We start from the raw sequence: 21,663 nt of genomic DNA on the forward strand, positions 1-21,663 counted from the left end.
AGGATTTTTGGTATCAAAGAAAGCATTGCTAGTTTGAAGTTAAGTTATCTACCTATTGAGTTGATCAATATTTGCATGTTTTGGGGCTTGGTACACATTGGATATTAGTCCTCCTGCAAGTCTCGAAGGTAAAAGTCTGTGTGCTTTTGATTCCTCTCTCTCTCTCTCTCTCTCTCTCTCTCTCTCTCTCTCTCTCTCTCTCTCTCTCTCTCTCTCTCTCTCTCTCTCTCTCTCTCTCTCTCTCTCTCTCTCTCTCTCTCTCTCTCTCTCTCTCTCTCTCTCTGTGTGGCATCTTAAGATATAAAAGACTGAAATGATTTCCTGGAAGAGGCAGAGGGGTAGGAGTGTCTCCTGTGACCCCAATATTCTAAGTCTGAAGGGAATGATCACACATTGTGAAAACGAGGGATATGAGTGTCTCATGTGACCCCGGTATTCGCTACACTTTGTCAAATAGAGCTACAAAAGTAGACAAGTCAATAAGATGAACAAGATGGACTGTATATCAGCATCAACATTTATTAAAATTGAAACTATAGAGATTCATAGAAGAGAGTAAAGAGGGAAGAAAGGGATCAGAGAAGACTACATGTGTGTTCAAAAACTTGCTTGAGTAAGATTTCATGTCCCTTGATCGATACTCCCAAGACGACGTAGCCTACACATCTATTTAATGCAGAAATGAGGTCAGCAGAGGGTACGCAAGGCGCTATCAGTAGTGTTGTGTGATTGTATGGTATAGTGACTAAGCTAGTGTGTAGTATATTGAAAGCATCCAAGGTTAGTAATGATTCACTTCCACCAATCATATTTGCAGAAGTGAGAATAGTGATTTTAAATTATGTGAGTCCCTGCTGTTTTCAAACCTCTTTCATAAGACTATCATGTGTGTTTTGCTTGAGAACAAACAAAAAGGTAAGTCTGGGGGAGTTGATATACCATGGATTTTACCTATTATTAGCCATGGTATATAGGTATTTTAAGATATATTTACTACGATATAGAGTCTATTTAGAGTGTTTACAGGTTCATGGACGATTTGGAGGAAAGTGGTGATTTTGGTGTCTTTTGGAACATTTTGAGTGCAAAACTAGCACAGACGCGTCAGATGTCTAGCTATGGATGGAGATATTCCCACCGTTAGATTGAGCCCATCTTTTTACATATGATATATATTTGAGTTAGCTTTCCAATGCCACTGGTTTGAGGTCAATAATCATCCTATAGCAGAAGTTATGCTCGTTTTACTAAAAAATGGTCAGTCTGCCTCACGAGAGAAAGTTGTCGAGGAGATGAATGACTGTCGATCGACGGTGATGCCAGAATACGGGCCGAGCATATTTTATGACCGACTGAAGCCCAGAAGCAACCACAAATTACCGGAATACCTGTGGACCTAAAACCCTATTTATATGTTTTCTAAGCCATTGTTGACGGCTAAGCTTTATTTTATTCATAGTTCTAGGTTAGGAGAGAAGAGAAGAACTCCTTCAGAATCCTCTTGAAACTCCATTGATTTTATAATTTATATCTATTGCAATTTCTTATCTATTCATCTATGATTTCTGTAACAACTATCATGTCTGAGTAGATCCACCTGTTAGGTTTAGGGTTCTATTTGGTTCTGATGAATTAGCCTCAAAATAGGTTTATTAGAGAATTGATACCCATTGATTAGAAGTATTCTTAATGCATGGTTCTAGAGTAATTAACTAGATCCTGAATTTAGGACGTAGGATACTGCAAAAGAGTAGATTCTTTGCATGATAATATTCTGATTGAGTTAGGTTTGTTAGAAATACGCGAGAGCTGATCGACCATTCTTAGTGGTAATCAACTCGCCCACAACCATCGATCGACATCGACACTCGACCGTCGATCGATAGTGTTATAAAGTGAATTGTTGAGTCCTAGCGTATCAGCTCGCCTAGCATCTTATCTATTATAATTCATGTGCCTAAACCCTAGATCTAGCAAGCATCCTTCCATCAAACAACTCATAAATTTACTGAACAACTACTTTGTTCACCTTGTTAGCTATATTTAATGCTTTATTATTTATGGTTTAATACATTGTTTGACCTAGCATAGTGTAAAACTAAAGTCTATTGTGTGAGATATTGAATCTCTGTGGATTTGATCCTCAAGTACTACACCAAACTTTCTTATTTGAGAGATTAGCTTAAAGGTTAATCTGAGCATATCGATATTTAACTTAAATAGTCAAATCAGTTCTTATGAGCATTTCAATATACTATATACCAAAAACCGGGATACGACAATTTTTTCATTGGAATATATAGTGTTTCCTTGTAGTGTAACGCATATCGGTTTAGCAATCTATTGAAGTAACCCGCGAGAAAGTACTAATCATCATTGGTAAGAGTTTAAGTAAGCAATATAAGTGTAGACCAACATAGCACACAAGTTTGTGCGTAGAGCTGCTAAAATAGGTTTGGTGGTTGCTCAGCCCCAAGTATTGATGGTATGATATGTCATTTGATAAAGAAACAAAAGAGAAAGTGAGAGAGAACGTTTTCTCTCAACTCTTTTTTCTCTCAACTCTTTCTCCCACAAATCACCTCGCCGCGAGTTTCTCCCTTCCGTTTTGTTGCTCCGGTGACCGGCGGTGCCTTACCTAGCCGTCGGTCGCCACCCCTCTGGCCCTCATAGCGTTTCCTGCCTCCTCTCTTGCGGTTTCCTCGGCTTCTCCATCCCCTCTTTGCTTCAACATCTCTAGTTTACCCTAAGATTGCGGCCGGATCCAGGGTTCAAATCAGGCGAAGAGTGTGTGCTCGTCGCCTCCGGAGTGTTGGCGTGGTGGTGTATGGTCGATTTTCCGCAGGAAGCTTCGTTTCAGTTGTAGATCTGAGATTTGATTTGCTGGATCTGGGTCAGATCTCAGCTTGGAGTGCTCGCCGGCTTGCAGAGCGTCGCTGCCTCTGTTCATCTGGTATGGTCTCTCCTGTCTGATGAAACGACGATTTGGGGCTATCGTCTGGGACTTCTCTCTTTGGGTTCTGGTCTAGCCAAGCTTGCGACTTTCCCGTCGTATGTAGATTGGAGCTTGCTCCTCTGTTCTTCATATTTCCAGAAGGGAGATGATTCTCGTGTGTCCTGCCTCGTCCTTGTATCTGAAGCTGAATCTTCTTGAGTGTTTGCTACTTTGAGGGGGCCGGAGTCGAGAGCTTAAACCTCCGCTTGTCTCAGGTAGTATCATCTCTGTGCCTCCAATGCTCGCTTCTCTTGCAGCGTCTGGAGTGGACTCCATTGGTTGTTGATGGCCGGACCGGGACTTAGTCAACCCCGCTTCGCCTGTCCTCCTTTCGGGACAAACCGCGGCTCCTCGGTTTGTTCTCCGGCTGTTCTTCTCCTATGATGTTCACTCTTCGTTACAGGGTCCGGTGCGAAGGCTACGTGAAACTCAACTGGAAATAGATGGCTTCACACAGCTCCTACTTAGCTAAGCTTTACTCATCTCCTTAGGGATATGGCTAAACCTTTATTGTCTTGCAATGTCTTTTTTAACTTTTTTTTGGGGCTTTGTTTAGACCTCTGCTTTAGATAGCATCATTGATGCATTAGGATTTGTTTCAAAATCTGATTGTATCCTCTGTGTCATTACCATTGCCATGATAATGAAATTCACATATTTATCAAAAAAAAAAAAAGAGTATTGGTGGTATTGCGACTCTTTAAACTTCACAGCAGAATTCTGTCAGCTGGGACATATTAAGTACTATTTATTGAAACTTTACTAAACCGCCCTCAGGCCGAAGTCTCTTTATTATTACAATCCTTTTTTGGCTTAGAATATACGGACATGTATTTTCCAGGTATATATAATACGTAATAGTAAACACACTACAATACAATTTTAACAAATACATTACTACTAGTACTATTCGCGCTTCAGAGTAACGATGCTTAGATAGTGGTTGCTGTCATATAGGTTTTGCGATACACGGCTGCATATGCTGGAAACAACATCTGGCTAATCCCTTCCGCCTTGAGATGAGGAACCAACAATTTCATAGACAACTAAAAAATAAGAGAAAAAAGGAAAATCAATGTCAAATTATTATGTGTACAGTAAAACTAATTAAAATATATATACCAACTCACAAATTTACGTCGGAAACCAACTTATAAAAATGTTATATAGGAAAGAAACGATGACTTGCACCCAAAAAAGGTCAAATTGCAAAGGTAAACTAAAAAGATTGATAGGAAACTTCAGTAAAAACCCATTTCTACAAAAATATGCAATATAAGTAAAGATATAATGACTTACACCAAAAAGTCTGAGGCTATGCCAAATGCCAAGAGGGGAGGGAAATGGAGAGAGCAGTTGAACAGTGGCGGATAGAGTAACAACGAATAGATGATAGATGAGAGAAAGCGGACGAGGGTTCATGCCGCCCAGTAGAGCCATCAATCCCGACGCGCCAAATCCGCCACTAGAGAGGTAATCATAACAGCCTTGTCGCATTGCCTCTTTTGCTTTGTCGGTCGATGCAATTAGTACTTGAGAAAATGCAGTCCCTAGTGTGTTCACAGTCGCTGACATTGGCTTCACCATACAAAATCATGTGTAATATATATTTTCAATTTTTGTTGAGGTTGTTATAAATAGAGTTAAAATTAGTGTGTGGCGTATGCTAACCTTTCTGATAACATAAAAGGACTTGATAACTTCTGAGACTTTGTTTGTATCACCGAGGTATTCCAATGGCTGGAGAAGGCGACGTAGGATGAGAATGTCAGACAGTAAAACCATCATTCCAGACGCGATTGATGGATGACGCATGTTGAATGCATCTCCCAGCACAATCGCACCTTTCTTATCGCTCAAAGTAGCTGCCATGCGCTTTGTTGGCATCACTTTTATTTGTGCTCCCTCGTCGATCCCTTTCAAAAATATTTTGCGGAGTTTTGGAGGCACCTGATAAATAGTACGTGTTAAGAGAGATGTTAACTACATATTCTGGAGCCATGGGCCCATGCAGATGCATGTACCGCTTTAAAATATCAGATTGTGAGTATATATGACATATCTACGTAACAGTACATGAAGTTAGTTAATATATTTTGTTCTTTTAAAACAAGCAGATATTAATCATCAGTCTGATGCATACCTGAGGAGCCATAGTGTTTCTCAAAAAGTTGGTCATGTCACCATTAGCAATAGAAGGAATTTGTCCGGGGAAAAGCTCCAAACCACAACGAACCTCTGTGCTGCTTAGTTGATACATCATGGTGAAGGACGGTTTAGCCATTACCAAGTGTAAGTATTCGGGTTCTTCGAGCTGACAGTTCTTTGATATGTAACCAACTTGGTACGACATAACCTCCGCCTATAATTAAAAATAAATTAAATTAAGTTAGTAGTTATGCTTATGAACTAGCTGGATATAAATCAAAGTGAATAACATGATCAGTTCTATGTGATTAACTTTTTAGCATAAGATTGAAGTTAGTCGGTTTAAAGTCAAACACTCACATCGTTATTGTTAAGAGACCGACGAAGGTTTGAGAAGCAACCGTCGCATACCACAGTGAGAGGTGCAAAGGCCGTCGTTTCTTCGCCAGAACTGTTCTTGTATGTCACTCCTTTGATCACTCCTTTTTCTTCTATCAAAGATTTTACCGTTCCTTCTTCCAGCCGCACACTGCCAATCAATGTTTGGTGTATAAACCAATGTTGTAAGGAAGAACAATGATATTGAAAAGTATAATAATATATAGATCTACCATGAACTGACTACTAATACGTTATTCTGAAGGCAATAGCCATAAGTAGTCAACTTCTTCCGCTCAAAAACAAATTTAGCAGTAAAGAAAAAGCTCCGTAACAGTGAATGGCGAATCCCTGGTTCCCTCCACACAGTGCTTCCGGCCCGTCTCCTCCGCGTTTCACCACTGGTGAGAGTCTCCTCCCAGATCCTCCTGACCCTCCTGACCCCGATGACCCCTTCCCTCCTCTCAGCTCAGCCTCCCCCAAACCAACTCGTTCTTCTTTGAGAATGGCCAAGTCCAGTAGGCCTGCTTTGAAGTCTTCTGTCCCTATAACTGCTGCTGCTATCATCTCTGCTGGTACAGCTTCAAAATCCACTGTGGTTTCAAACTCTGAAAATCTCAGATCTGAAAACACTGTTCCAAACACTGTTCCCCTTCACCATAGAAACTTCAAAATTCTTCCACCTAAATTCTCCTCCCCAATCCAAACTAACAAGGCCTCGTCTCCACCTTTTACCCTTCCTCCAACTTCTGAACCTTTGCGCTCTCAAACCAATGCCTCTACTTCAAAAGTCAATCTTGTCTCCCCCTCAAAAAAACCCCATCACTCACCTCCGTTATCCTCCCCTCCTCCCTTGAATCCTCTCCCCATTCCTTCCTCATCTGTCCCTATTTTTACCTCGAATCTGTCTAAAGATTCTAACACTAGCCCAAACCATGATACCTTTCCCTCTGCTCCTTCTGTTAGTTCTACTCCTCTCATTGAGAAAATCAGGAAGCTTGAAAACAAAACTCTAAGGCGTCTTGCTCCTGTTACCTTGACGGATAAAGGTGTACCTCGCGTCCTGATCCCCGATAGTGTCTTCGAAAAAGGTGCTGAAATACATAAAAACTTCATCATCTGTTATTTCAATGGAAGACCCCCTCCCAACAATCAAGTTCAAAGTGTGTTGAACCACATGTGGGGTAAAGGAAAAAGAGTGGAAATTCACCCTAACCCTTTGTCTCGATCTATGTTGGTTCGCATCCCCTCTGATTATCTGAGACAGAAAATATTAGAGAAAGGAATCTGGTATGTTGGAGAGTCCATGTTTCATGCTGTTCAGTGGTCTCCTTCAGCTTCAGTTTCCCCTCCTCCACTAGAATCGATCCAAATTTGGGCTCACTTAACTGGTGTTCCACTTGATCTTCGCCATGAGGAAGGGCTTAGCCTTGTAGCTGGCCTTGTAGGAGACCCAAAGGAAACAGACGACTTCACTAAAAACTTGGTGAGCTTAACCCTCTCTCATGTGAAAGTCGCTGTTGACTTAACAAAGCCTTTGCCAAAAGTTGTAGAGTTTATGCGGCAAAGTGGTGAGGTAGTTGAAGTTCAAGTCTCTTACCCTTGGGTCCCTCCTACCTGCTCTCATTGTAATGAGCTGGGACACGTCTCTCGCAACTGCCTTCAGCTGCCCCCATCTTCGAAGTCTTCAGACTTACCTGCAAAAAAAGCTCCAAACTCAGCTGCTGCATCCTCTAAAGAAAAAAACAAAGGACCAGCTCAGGCGCCTTCAGAATCTAATGTTTACGCAGCTGCTAATGCTTCTTCTTCTTCTGATGCCCCTCCCCCAGTCACTGCAGATGACCAACGCTCTCCCCTCCCCAAAACCCCTCCTCCCTCAAACCCTCCTACTATCCTCATCTCAAATAACCTTACTGCCCCTTCATTAACACCTCTAAACCCTCCTTCCCCCAAACTATTTTCCCCTTCTAAACCTCCTATTGCTCCTTTGCCTCTTCCTCTCTCTCTAAAGCCTATTCCCTTGCCCTTAAGTCCACCAGATACATTCTATGCCCCTTCTCTTAAAAGACCCCGCCCTGATCCTAACTCCCTTCTTTTCCCTTCTTTTTCAGCCCAACTTTCGTTTTTCTCCTCCTCTGCCCCTCCTCCCTCTCAAGCTCTTGTTTTGGCCTCTACTGATCTACCTTTAGCTAACCCCTTTTCTGTTTTGGCTCCTATTGGTCCTCTTCACCATGAAGAGACCATAGACTGATCCCCTATGTATAGTAAGATATTTTTTTGGAATGTCCGTGGACTAAATCTCCCGGATAAGCATAAGCCTTTTTGTGATTGGTTAAGTGCCCATCAACCCCTTTTTGGAACTATTCTCGAAACACATATAAAGGATCATAACTTGAATCACTTGATGAATAAGATTTGTAGAGGATGGAAGTTTACCTCTAACCATGCGAGTGATGATGATGGTAGGATTGTTGTCATCTGGAAGGATACTGTCTCTGTCCGAGTTCTTCAGCAATCTCGCCAAGCTCTTACTTGTGAAGTCCAAATCCCTGGATGCTCCCTATTTGTTTACACTGCAATCTATGCTTCTAACGAAAAGGATGAGCGCTCTGATCTTTGGGTTGAGCTAATAAATATGAGTCGTGCCCTCTCTTTGGATACTACTCCATGGGTGCTTGGTGGTGATTTTAATCAAATCATTCATCCTTCAGAGCACTCTTTATCACATGTAAACTCCTTCACTCATGACATGATTGAGCTGAAGGATTGCTTAACCCAGCTAGGAGTCTACGACCTGCGCTATCAGGGTTCTCCCTTCACGTGGACTAACCGTCAGCCAGATGATCCGATTGCAAAAAAGCTGGATCGCTTATTGATCAACAACCCTATCCTAAATATATTCCCTCACTGCTCAGCCTCCTTTCTCCCCTCCCTCACCTCTGATCACAGCCCTTGTACCCTGGACCTTGCTACCAATATCCCCTCTGCTGGAAACCGACCTTTCAAATTTTACAATTACCTCACAAAACACCCTGACTTTCTCCCGGTGGTTTTTGATGCGTGGACACGGGCCGGAAGCACTGTTGGGAATCTCACTGACCTTTACTGGAAACAAAAACAGATAAAGAGTGACTTAAAACACTTAAACAGAGAGAATTTTTCACAAATTCAGATGAGAGTGAGTGATGCTAACCGTGTGCTTTTAGATGTGCAGGTACAGGTTCTTCAAACCCCAAATGCTCAGCTCTTTGAGATGGAGAAACATGCACTTCATACCTGGAACTTCCTAAGGGAGATAGAAGAGAGCTACTTCAAACAGCGGTCTAGGATCAATTGGTTGAAAGAGGGTGACCAGAATACTATCTACTTCTACAGAATGGTGCAAACTAGGTTGAACTTCAATTTCATTCGCTCCTTCCTTATTCCATCAGGTGACACTATCACTGATCCCCTCCAGATGAGTCTCCATGCAGTCACTCACTTTCAGAAGATCTTGGGGCCTCTGCCTGCTCCACCAGTTGCAATAGTCTCTACCCCTTTTTGGTTTCACTCGCTGACTGATTTCCTTTGCTCGGAAAGCCACTGTGCCCAAATGACCACAATCCCTACAGCAGAGGAAATTACATCAGCTCTTTTTAAGTTGAATCCAAATAAAGCGCCTGGACCAGACGGTCTTACCTCAGGGTTTTATAAAGGCGCTTGGAGTGTTCTGGGATTGGAGGTTCTTCAATCTATAAGTCACTTCTTTTGCTCTTCGTTCTTGCCAGCTTCTACTAATGCTACCATCTTGTCATTAGTTCCGAAGTTCCCTGGAGCTTCACTCATCACAGAATACCGTCCAGTCGCGTGCTTGAACACTCTTTATAAGGTGATCTCGAGACTGCTTGTGAAGAGACTAAAGCCGATCCTCACTTCCCTTATTGTCCCTAATCAAACAGCATTTGTAAAAGGCCGACTGTTAGTAGAAAACACTTCTTTGGCGGGTGAGTTAGTACAAGGCTACCACAAGAACACAGGGCCTAAACGAATTACTATAAAAGTGGATATAGCAAAGGCTTTTGATACCTTGTCCTGGAGCTTCCTCTTCTCGTGCCTCCAAAGCCTCAATGTCCCTCAACAGTTCCTGTCTTGGCTTAGAGCTTGTATCTGTACCACTAACTTCACTGTTGGCTATAATGGCTTTGTCAATGGCTACTTTAAAGGTACCCGTGGGCTGAGACAAGGTGATCCCTTATCTCCCTATCTCTTTGTCATTGCCATGAACTCTCTCTCCCTGATGTTGAACCAAGCTGCGCAAGAAATGAGGCTTAACTATCACCTGAATTGTCAAGGGTCCAAACTCACCCACTTGTGCTTTGCTGATGACTTATTGATCTTTATAGATGGCTCTATGGATTCGGTTCAAGCTGTTTTGCAGGTGCTTCGTGAGTTTGAATTGAGGTCGGGACTTGCTGTAAGTGTGCAAAAATCTTCGTTCTTTGCGTCTGGTCTTTCACAAAGGGAGACTGATCTGATCCAGTTTACAACGGGCATGCCAATGGGCTCTCTCCCAGTGCGCTACCTAGGGGTCCCCTTGTGCACAAAGAAACTTTCTCTCTTGAACTGTGAGGTCCTGCTCCAACAAATAAAATCAAGGCTTTCTTCATGGAGTGCAAAAGCCTTGTCTTTTGCTGGTAGGTTGCTGCTCATCAAAACTGTAATCACGGGCATCACAACGTTTTGGTGTTCTACTTTTATCCTTCCCCAAGCATGTGTGAAGCGCATAAACTCTCTTTGTGGAGTATTCTTATGGCAGGGTGATATTGATAAACACCATAATGCTAGAGTTTCTTGGGAAGTTGTAACCAAGCCTAAGCGTGAAGGAGGATTGGGAATAAAAAACCTTGCTACTTGGAATAAGGCCTGCTGTCTCAAACTGATCTGGCTTCTCTTCTTCCAATCGGGTTCAGTGTGGGTTGCCTGGTTTATTGAAGAGGTGTTACATGGGTCTTTAAACAACCTTTGGACCACAGGCCCTAACCGGCGACACTCGTGGCAGGTAAACAAGCTTCTAAAGCTCAGTTCTTCCATATACAGCTGGATTAAACTTCGTGTGCAGAATGGCCTATCTTGTCGGTTCTGGAGTGACAACTGGTCTCCTTTCGGACCACTAAGGTCCTACCTTAGTATCGGAGGAAACTCAACTTTAGGTATCCAAGACCAAGCAACCCTTGCCTCTCTGTTTAGTGACAACAACTGGCTTCTTCCCCCTGCAAGGTCAGAAAATCTCGTTAACATTCATGCTTTTTTAACTACTATCCATCTCAATGATAATGAAGATTATTATGAGTGGGAGGTCGATGGAAATATTAGCGACCGTTACAGCACTGGTATTATCTATGAGAAGCTTTGTGTTGATGGGAACTCTGTCTCTGTACCTTGGTTCAACACGGTTTGGAACAAGGGTGGAATCCCGAGGCATAGCTTCCTCTCCTGGCTGTTTGTTCTGAACCGATGCCCTACTAAAGACAGAACCATCCGATGGGGCCATCAGACATCTCCCACATGTCTCCTCTGTAACCAATCTGATGAAAGCCGTGATCATCTGTTCTTCATGTGCCCTTATTCCTGGAGTTTATGGGGATCTTTAGCTCCACGATGTGCGATTCAGCCGGAGAGGTCTTGGGATCGGGTCTTGACTCAGATTCAATCAACAGGAGGGACCTCAACTAAAGGTATGCTGCTCCGGCTCTGCTGGCAAGCATGTATTTACTGGACTTGGATGGAACGCAACGGTCGCCTCCATCGCCAAATCTTCCGTTCTACGGATTCAATTGTGAGGCTTCTTGACAGGCAAATAAAGGATAGGATTCTCTCGTTCAGAAGCACAAACCCTTCCTCCTCTTCACGAATGATGCAGCAGTGGCTTGCTTAAGACTCTTCTCTGTCCGTCTCCGTCTCCGTCGCGATCCCGTCACGTTCCTCTCCTGATCATCGATTCATCTTTTCACTCTCTCATGGGCCAACTTGGTCTTACTGATCCTTATTATGTGTTTCAATTGTAACTGGGCTTGATGGGCTCTTAAACAAAAACCATAGCTTATGGCTGTAATGTTTTATTTCTTTTCTGCATTTAATTTGAAAGCTAAGTTCAAAAAAAAAACAAATTTAGCACTATTAAATTATGTCTTGTAAATTTGTTGGGCCAAACGCAGCCCTCAAAAACTGACTATATAGAATACATGCAAATTTCCTAAACACAAATTAAATAGCTATTGTTGTTATAGCATAGCGAGATGAGAACCTTAATTTTGGTTAACCAAGATAATGAATCAAAATATCACAAATAAATTAGTTTGTTTCTCGCGAATTTTAATTTCATAGAACAAACATTTGGAAACGTTTATTAATAACTTTCTCAGGATTATTAGCATGGGAAAGGATTATGATTCGGTTTTATATATATTCGAGGATTAGATCAGTTACAATTCAATACTTATTTTGGGTTTGGTCTCACAAAATATTCATGATCTCTTATCTCAAAATTATTAATGTATGGAACGGGTAATATTTTTTTTTAACTTAAATGGTCATGTTTCTTATACGTTCGATTGAATTCAGTTACACTTTGTAGTTTTCTATGTAATTTGTAACATAATACGTAGTAAAAGATTTGTGTATACAATTTCTAGCATCTAGCCGTATACGCAGGACTCATAAACGAAGCCTAAACATATATATATATATATATATATATATATATATATGTATTTTTTACATAAAATATAAATGTAAGGTTAATATATATATATATATACATTAGTTTTAGAAAACTAACATAAAATATACTTGAAATATAATTTTTATGTATAAAATATAGTTTAACATATATAAATAGTTTTGAATTATAAATAATTTAAAACATCGTAATTATATAAAGATGATAAATTTTAAATTATTTTACAAACAATTAAACTAATAACTATAATCATATAAATACATAAATAAGTAGTAATTAATATATATATATAATAACATTTAATAAAATATATAATAATATTAATAATTTAGGTTTTCTGAATATTAGTGCTTAAACTATATAAATCTGGATAAAGCATTATACAAATGAAAATGGTACGGTGGACTACACCTAAACATCGCCTAGTAGACGTCTGTACCCAATTTTAAGAGACTGCCATAAAGAGATACGTACTTGGGGAGAGAAGAGGCCTTTTGGCGCAGTCGCTGGACAAAACGGCCATTGTGAAAAGTTCGACCAGTAGGTTCATAAGGAAAGTTGTTGTCCTTCACCGGAAAAGGTACGACGGCTTTTTTCCCGTCCTTATAAAGTGATAAGCATGTGGATTTCTGTGCATCGATTTCCTCCAAACAATCTATATATAGACGTAAAAATTTAATTAAGAAATTAAGAGACAATATGTCTTACATTTAAGCACATGTAGATGAAAGTGATGCAGAGACAGACCTTGAAGGCCAAGCTTAGCTAGCATGAGTCGTCCTCCAGGTTGCATAAACTCACCCATCATTCTCACTGGTTCGGTCATGTCTCTCTCTATCACATGCACTCTACGTCCGTCCTGACAAATCAATATATATATATATATATATATATATATATATATTCCGACCGCAAATATATAAACGGTGTAAGAAATTATTATTCAACTGTTCACGAACAAATAGAATAATTAACGAAAGTGCGATGCCGATACAATACTTGGACGCTTAACTGTCACGCAGGGCCGTGCACAACATATGTAACGGAAAATGCTACCGCCTTAGAGCACCCCCATTGAAAGTTCATGGGGGGAAGTTCACACAGAAATCAAGAAAAAAAAATAATAAAATAATTCAATCCCATGAACCTCTCTCTCCTAAAGCTCTTTTGCTTGAACTCCTCTCTCCTAAAGTTCATCACTGTAGCGCGGGCTCCACGTGTCGTGGCGGCCCGTGATTGGTCTAGTTTTTTTTTTTTTTTTTTTTGAAAGAAAACCGAAAGGAAAAAGAAAAAATTTTAATAATAAAAAACTGAAAAGATGAACCCCAAGAGGGGGTTCATTGATGTGGATGCTCTTAGGCCCCCAGTTTATATCGTATATTTTAGGGCCTCAACTTTGACTTTTTGTTGTTTAATTAGTAAAAGATTGTATATAAATCTCTATTAGATTCAAATCTAAAGGGTAATTTTTTATAGATTTGTTAGTGCTACTTAATTTATCACAAGTATTTGTGTGTGTTAGTTTAATCTATAACATGCATGCCTTTATATATACCTAGGCATGTCACTGTTGTCACGCCAATTTTAGTTACCTTAGAGCATCCACATTGAAGGATGTAATGGGGTTCATGGGCTCAAGTTCCTAGGCCCGGATTTTTAAAAGAAATGTTTTAATGGGTTTATTTCCGCGATCCGCTTCTTACGAGTGACTCGGTATGAGGCGGGTTCACGCCAGGTGTCACGGTTCCATTGGCGCCGCGTTGTTGACGTCACGACGACGAAAGCGGAGAGAAATTCATTTTCTCATTTTCCAGAAAAGACTAGGGTTTTTCCCCGAGAGGCGAACTGTCGAGCGATTTTGATCTTTCTTCACGTTTCTCCACTTTTCTCCATCGAATCGACGACGGAGTGTCTCCTCGACGAGAATAGGTGAGTGTCGAGTTAATTACCCGTTAGATCGAAGCGTTTTGATGTCGATTAGTGGGGTTCTCAAATTAGGGTTCAAACTTGATTTTGGGGGTTTCGCTTCTAGGGTTCCAAATCGTCATCTGGGTTACATTTTGGGTAAGATCGAACCGTATAGTTGTCGATTAGTTGGGTTTTGGAGGTAGGGTTCAAACTCGAGTTTTGGGGGTTTCGATTCTATGGTTCCGAATCGTCATCTGGGTTTCATTGTGGGTTAGATCGAACCGTTTTGTTATCGAAAAGTGGGTTCCATTATGGGTTCCGTTCATGATATAATTTTGTGATTTTGTTGTAAGCCGTTTGCTTGACTGGTTCAGATGGATCCCGCAGAGGAGATAAGAGATACAAAGAGGCATCAGGAGTACTGCAACATGTTGGGATACGTCGCAGATTCCGAATATGGGATTCCTAGAAGATGTCCCTGTGGTGGGAGAATCATTGACGAGGTTCGGGTGAAGGAGGAGCACGACACTCATCCTGGGAAGCGCTTCTTCAGCTGCATAAACTACGAGGTAAGAGATACTTCAACAGACTCATATATTAGTATAAAAATTTATGTTTATGTTGTCTGATGTTTTTTTTTTTGTTGTCCCCAAGGCTGATGGATTTCATTATCGTCAGCCTTGGGTAATAGGCGTCCAGGAGGAGATCGAACGCCTGCGTAAGCGTGTAGAAGAGGCTGATGAGGTGATCAAGTTGGTGCCCAATCTCACCAAACAGATTGAGAGTGTTGAGGTTAGTGTCGTTTTTTAAGAGTAGCTCATAGGAATTAATACTGGTAATGTTTGGGTTTTTTTTAATTCACTAACAAGGTTTCTATGTTTCCATGTGCAGGCACAGGTTAAAAGGCTAAGTTTGCTGCTTGATCACCTCACTGGAGACGTTTATAACCTCACAGTGCAGATGGCTAATCTGGAGAAGGTCTGCTTTGAATGAAATTGTTAAGGTAAACACTCTAACTAAAATAGTTCCCTAGAAGTAGTTTCCTTGTAGGTTGCTTGGTTGAACTTCACTAGGTAGACTAGGAAGTAAAGTAGATGTTCATAAATCTAGTTTCTGTGTTGTATTAATTGATATGCTTTGAAAGTGATGTGATGCTCTCTATAGTACGAACTGAACTAGGGTAGTTGGTTGCTGTGTTGAATGCTTGAAAGTGGTTGTGTTTTGATGAATGCTATCTGTGTAATACTTGTTAGCGTTTTAAAAATGAGATTTGATGTGTAATGAATGCTCTCTGTTCGCGTTTTTAAAATGTGATTTGAAAGTGGTTGTCTTTTGATGAATGCTATCTGTGTAATCAATGTTTGGTAGTTAGAAACGCAAACCAAAATATTAGTTTAAAAACATAGTCAATCTTTCTTTAGAAAACACATACCAACTTTAGAAAACACATACCAACTTTGAAACACACCAATCGAAACCCAATGGATCCGCTTTCCCTTACTTCTCCCGGCCCTGTGAACATAGACGTAGGGTCTTCTGATGTTCCTAAGCCGGTGGAAAGGAAAAAGTGGACAACACAAGAAGACTTAGTCCTTATAAGTGCTTGGTTAAACACAAGCAAGGATCCCATAGTTAGTAACCAGCAGAAGTTAGGGTCGTTTTGGAAAAGAATTGAGGATTATTTCAATTCAAGCCCTCAGCTCACAGGCTCTGCTTCTAGAGAGTGGAGTCAGTGCAAGCAGAGGTGGGGAAGGCTCAATGACCAGGTGTCTAAGTTTGTGGGAAGCTATGAGGCCGCTTTGAAGGAGCAAGCTAGTGGCCAAAATGAGAACGATGTCATGAAGTCTGCCCATGACATCTTCTTCAACGACTACCACAGCAAGTTCATACTTGAACATGCGTGGAGGGAGCTGCGGTTCGATCAAAAATGGAGGTCTATCTCTTTACCAAGAGATGGTGCAAAGGAGAAAAGGAAGGAATCTGCAGAGACGGTGCCTGACTCGGAAGAGGCAAGGCCACCTGGTGTTAAGGCTTCCAAAGCAGCCAAACGCAAGAAGAATGGGAATGAAGCTGCATATGATCGACTACAGAGCATTCTAGACTTGAAACAGAACATATCCAAACAGAAACTACTAGATCGTCTCCTCTCAAAAAAAGAAGCTCTCACTGATAGTGAGATGTCTCTGAAGGAGAAACTCGTAGCTGAGATGCTTTGATCTGGTCAGTGATTAGTTGCGTAGTTGTTTAGGTAGTTGTTTAGGTAGTTATAATGTTTTGTTGATTATTTGCTAACTTGATTATTGCTTACTTGGTTACTAACTATTTGTCTTGCTTCTTCTTTTGTTTTTTGTTGTGCAGGTCACGGGTTCAACTTCTACTGGCGTGTTTGGTTCTTTCTGCAGGTCACGGGTTGTACTAGCTAGTGGTGTAGTTGTGGTTGTAGTAGGTGTGTTTGTGTCACGGGTGTGAAAGGTCACGGGTTGTACTAGGTAGAGCTGTAGTTGATGAATTATGTTTGTGTCACGGGTGTGAAAGTGTAGTATTTTGTTGGTTTCTACACTTCACGTGTGTTGTAAAACAATGACTATATAATCTATGTCTCATTTATGCATTGCTCTCAAATATTGTTCACCTCTTTTTCTCTTAAACTTGTGCTTCTTCATCGCTTCTCTGCAGAACAATAAGAACACAACTATCATCCTCTATCTTCTTTAAATCATATAGCACAAAACACTCAAGCCGACGCCACAAAACAGTCAAAACAAATTTTTTTCTTTAATATCCTTTTTTTTTTTAACACTTAGCCAAATATTCCTATTCTATCTCCACCTTTTTTTAAAACCTTTAATCATATTTTTAAAATGTCATCCTCATCGTCAGATGGTGTAGATGAAGCTGTTGAAGAATGGTTCGATGAAGAATTTGATAATCTCGTCGACTCCCTAGTTAATGATCAAGCAAAAAAACCAAAGAGACGGGCTTACTACGAAAGACATCGGGAAGAAGGACACAATCAACTATGGAATGACTATTTCAGGGAACATGCTACATACCCACCGGAAATGTTTAGAAGACGTTTTCGAATGCACAAGCCATTGTTCCTTCGCATTGTGGATGCTTTAAGAAATGAAGTTCCATACTTTCAGCAAAGAAGAAATGCTCACGGAAGGTACGGCCTATCTACACTACAAAAGTGTACAGCAGCTATACGTATGCTAGCATATGGTCAATCAGGAGATACGTATGACGAATATCTCCGACTAGGTGAAAGTACTGCACTTTTATGTTTAGACAATTTCACTAATGCGATAATACAATTGTTTGGCGATGAGTATCTAAGAAAACCTACAGCTGATGATCTTCAACGATTACTGGATATTGGAGAGTTACGCGGGTTCCCAGGAATGGTTGGCAGCATCGACTGTATGCATTGGGAGTGGAAAAATTGCCCAACAGCTTGGAGAGGACAGTACACACGTGGTTCAGGAAAGCCGACAATTATCTTAGAGGCGGTGGCATCACAAGATCTTTGGATATGGCACGCATTTTTCGGACTTCCAGGTACCCTCAACGATATTAATGTTCTTGATCGGTCACCGGTTTTTGATGACGTTATACAAGGTCGAGCTCCTAAAGTCAATTTCAAAGTCAACAACCACAATTATCGTATGGCGTACTATCTTAGCGACGGAATTTATCCGAAATGGTCAACATTTATCCAATCAATCTCACTTCCTCAAACTCCAAAAGCACAGCTATTTGCTCAACATCAAGAAGCCGTAAGAAAAGATGTCGAACGTGCTTTCGGAGTATTGCAAGCGAGGTTTGCAATAGTTAAAAACCCAGCATTACTTTGGGACAAGGAAAAAATAGGAAGGATTATGAGATGTTGTGTCATACTGCACAACATGATAGTAGAGGACGAACGCGACAGATTCACTCAGTTTGATACAGATGAATTCGAATCAGGAGAGTCAAGCAGAAGTTCCCAGGTTGATGTCGTCTCCTCTACGGAAAGCCTTTCTAATGTCGGTGAAATGCGTGGGACTCGCAATCAAATTCGGGATCAACAAATACATCATCGTTTGAAAGCTGATTTAGTTGAAAATATATGGCAAAAGTTTGGTAATTTTGATGAATAATCTTTGTATGTTTAAGATTTCTCTATGTATTAAATAATTTTAAACAAAAAAAAAATAAAAAATCATTTAAATTTCTAAGAACCCCATGTTCGGGTTCACTAATGGAAGAATACAATCAATACAAGTTCATCACTATTTCTGACCCCACCACAAATATAATAAAAAAATCATATGAACCCCAAGAGGGGGTTCATTGATGTGGTTGCTCTTAGCAAGAGCATAGGCGAGAGCTGAGCCGCCGACACCAGCTCCGACGATGATGACGTCTGGACCACCGTATCTTATCTCCTGGCCTGCCGTCGTATCCGTCAGCTTTGTTGTCTTCTTCCTCCGGTTACTGACGTGGGATATTGCCCATGTCACCACGACGGAGAGCAGCGTCGTCCATAAACAAACGTGCGTAAGATACATATCCATATCTATTAACTATTTCTTAATATGGGTTATGAGATGAGATAACTGAGAACCAGAGTAACATATTTATAGTCGAGATGGAAGTGGCATCACCATATGCTAAATTAAAATGATTATAAAAATAAAAAAAAATTGTTATTTTTTGTTGTCCATATGACATTGACTAGAGACGTCCTTTTATCTTTGACATCAAAACTACAAACGTCATTACCATCTCTAACTTGTTTAAGTTGATATTGTCTTTTAGCACAAAATAAAAAGTTGATAATTGTCCATTTCTCAAGAAACTTGATATTGTCCAAGTTTAATAAATATTTCTGTGTACTAGTCGGAACAAGCAAAGAAAAAAGGTACCATACTATTGACAATTCTGAAAGTATTGAATGATGTAGTATAGAATTTAATTAACGTCCATCGACGTTTTTGATAGTCATAGTACGTACCGTATTAAACTGGTTGTTTAGGTCAACTTTCAAATTTACATTAAAAGATATCCGTGTAGTTGGGGTTTGTTTTTTTCTAGGATTATAATTAGGGTTGACGAATGTTCCAAAATTAAAATTTGAATTTTCAAAGTTACGAAATGGTTTTCAAAACCAAATAAATATTGGTCAGTCAACCATTAGGTTTTGTTTTCTTTTTTTGTTGTTGAACTGTTAAATTCATTTATCAACAAAAGAAAATATTACAAACTTTTGGTTAGGTTTTGTTTTCCAAAAAGTAGTTAAGATAATATAATGTTCAACATGGTTTAGGTGATAATTTTTTTTGTAGTTTTTGAAATAGTTTTTAGTTTTTGTTTTTACAAAAACCATTTATCATCCATTCAAAATTCAGATTTTGGTTTTTGTTTTGGGCAATTCTCTCAAATTTCTATTTTTAAATTTTTGTCACATAAATAACCCTAAATAAGAAAAATGATCAAAATAATTTCTTTTTATTTTGAAAATTTTAATTTTGATTTTAATTTTTAATTTTTTAAAATTTGAAACCCTATCCTCAAAATCTCACCCCTTATCTCTAAACCCTAAGTCTAGATTAGTTAGCCCTAGGTTATAAATGTATTTTTACTATTTAATAAAACTTCTTTTGGTCATTCTTCTATTTGAAAACTATTTTTGTGACAAAAACTTAAAAATGACAATCCCAGGATATTTTTCTTTTGTTTTTGTAAACCTATTTGATTTGCCAATCAAAATTTTTTAATCAATTTATGAAAATAAACCAAAAACCAACTTTTGTGGATTTAAAAATCACGAATTTGGTGTTGATTGTTTGAATTATTTTTTAGATTTTAGTTTTTGGATTTTAGATTTTAGTTTTTGGTTTTTAGATTTTGAGAGTTTCGGATGAGTAAAATGCCCAGACCTAGTGGTTAGGTTTATTATTTGCAACTTGGGATATTGCGGTGGAGCTAATTATCGTGTCAAAGAGTTTCCTGCAGTTGCTCTACTTTTTAGTTGGTTTCTCTTAGTCCATGACAAATGCAGATTCTGTCTGAGATAACTTTCTGGTGCATCGTTCGGCGCTCATCTTGTCTTGATTTTGTAACTAGTGGTTGAGAAGCTACCATGCTGGTGCAAGAGACACTCACTTGTGCATTGGATACTTTTACCACCAGTGAAAGCTACTTGTGTAAATATTGGCCAACTGACAAGTTCATGCCGAAACTAGGGCAGGGTTCTTTTGGGCAAAAAGATTCGTTTAATATAATGCAAGAAAGACTCTTTGTTTCCTATATTAAATAAAAACAACCAAGAAGACAAGTTTTCTAGAAAATGACTGTGACACCCGTCACTTTAAAATAATAACAAAAATAATATGAAAAATAATAATTTTTGAAATTTCTATTTATAAATATTTGAAGGTTAAAGTATACGTTGGAAATCCAATAAATAAAATAAATGTATGAAATATATAGAGACAACATAAAATCGAAGGTCTGAAATATATAAATAAGCGGAAACGTCGGAAGCCCAAAAGTCTGAAAGCTCAATATATAACACCCAAAGCACCAAGCCGATGTAATCACTCCTAGTCAACAGTCTCACCTGAAAGGGAGGGAGGAACGAAGGGTGAGCAACATGGGAGTTACCCAGTGAAGTATGGGATGCTAAACCGCAAACCACTGACTCAGTTCATAGCAGTACAACTATGTAGGCCTAGCTCTAGCATGAAACAAACACAGTACCTATAACACCACACAGAACAATCAATATATGTCTAGTGGACTAGACATGCTACAACCAATGCGATGATAGCATACCGCATTTCCTCATAAAGATATAGTATATATATATATAACTCTACAGACGTAGCTAGTACAGTAGTCCACTCTGTACCCCCGCAATATTCACAAACAAGCGGCCTAGTACAAACGTCTCTGTACCCCGCTAAACACACGGCCTAGTACAGATATCTCTGTATCCCGCGATCTCTCAAACAGGCGGCCTAGTACAAACGTCTCTGTACCCCGCTAAACACACTGCCTAGTACAGATATCTCTGTAACCCGCGATCTCTCAAACATGCGGCCTAGTACAAATGTCTCCGTACCCCGCAAATCATGCGGCCTAGTGCAATCACCTCTGCACCCCACAATCTCAACACATGGACTAACATATATACATATATATAATTAACAGTTCTTAACATCAATCATTTCAATCAACCGTTGAATCCTCTATTATCCTATTTCCGGTTTAACAATCAATATCAATAATGAACAACCAAGACTCTCAAACAGATTCGATTCACAGAGACGGATCATGTTTCGAAACTAAACTTTCCATAATGGCAGTACTAAACTAGCTCGGGATTTAACGGAGTAGCCCTCACCTTAACAACAAGAAGACGTGGTATCTATGAACTCCAGATGCTCAAATAGACTCCAAATTGAGTCACCGGCGAGTTAAGGCGGCCGGCGACAGCGAGTCACGGCGGTCCAGAAAAGTTCCGGCG

At 39.9% G+C, this 21,663-nt stretch overlaps 2 protein-coding genes across 5 annotated transcripts; one reads left to right on the plus strand and one right to left on the minus strand.

Annotated features, from left to right (window-relative positions):
- Positions 1 to 3,701: 3,701 nt before the first annotated feature.
- LOC103863546 (squalene monooxygenase 1,1-like) lies at positions 3,702 to 18,706 on the minus strand. The gene is made up of 8 exons (XM_009141284.3): positions 18,499 to 18,706; positions 12,987 to 13,100; positions 12,714 to 12,894; positions 5,504 to 5,672; positions 5,139 to 5,357; positions 4,667 to 4,945; positions 4,295 to 4,573; positions 3,702 to 4,041 (listed from the first exon to the last, which is right to left on the minus strand). Exons 1-8 carry the CDS (start codon positions 18,704 to 18,706, stop codon positions 3,928 to 3,930), a joined length of 1,563 nt encoding a protein of 520 aa, XP_009139532.2. The 3' UTR covers positions 3,702 to 3,927.
- LOC103863547 (putative nuclease HARBI1) lies at positions 13,844 to 18,443 on the plus strand. Of its 4 annotated transcripts, none has more exons than XM_033290738.1 (4): positions 13,844 to 14,716; positions 14,802 to 14,939; positions 15,039 to 15,150; positions 16,506 to 17,010. In XM_033290738.1, exons 1-3 carry the CDS (start codon positions 14,522 to 14,524, stop codon positions 15,138 to 15,140), a joined length of 435 nt encoding a protein of 144 aa, XP_033146629.1. In that variant the 5' UTR covers positions 13,844 to 14,521; the 3' UTR covers positions 15,141 to 15,150; positions 16,506 to 17,010. The 4 variants fall into 4 exon arrangements, with proteins under 4 accessions (XP_033146629.1, XP_033146628.1, XP_033146627.1 ...); XM_033290739.1 differs by lacking the exon at positions 16,506 to 17,010 and having other exon boundaries at positions 13,850 to 14,168; positions 14,522 to 14,716; positions 15,039 to 15,158; XM_033290737.1 differs by having other exon boundaries at positions 13,844 to 14,939; positions 16,506 to 18,443.
- Positions 18,707 to 21,663: the final 2,957 nt, after the last annotated feature.

The sequence above is a fragment of the Brassica rapa genome, chromosome A04, assembly GCF_000309985.2.
Source record: "Brassica rapa cultivar Chiifu-401-42 chromosome A04, CAAS_Brap_v3.01, whole genome shotgun sequence".
Taxonomy (NCBI): domain Eukaryota; kingdom Viridiplantae; phylum Streptophyta; class Magnoliopsida; order Brassicales; family Brassicaceae; genus Brassica; species Brassica rapa.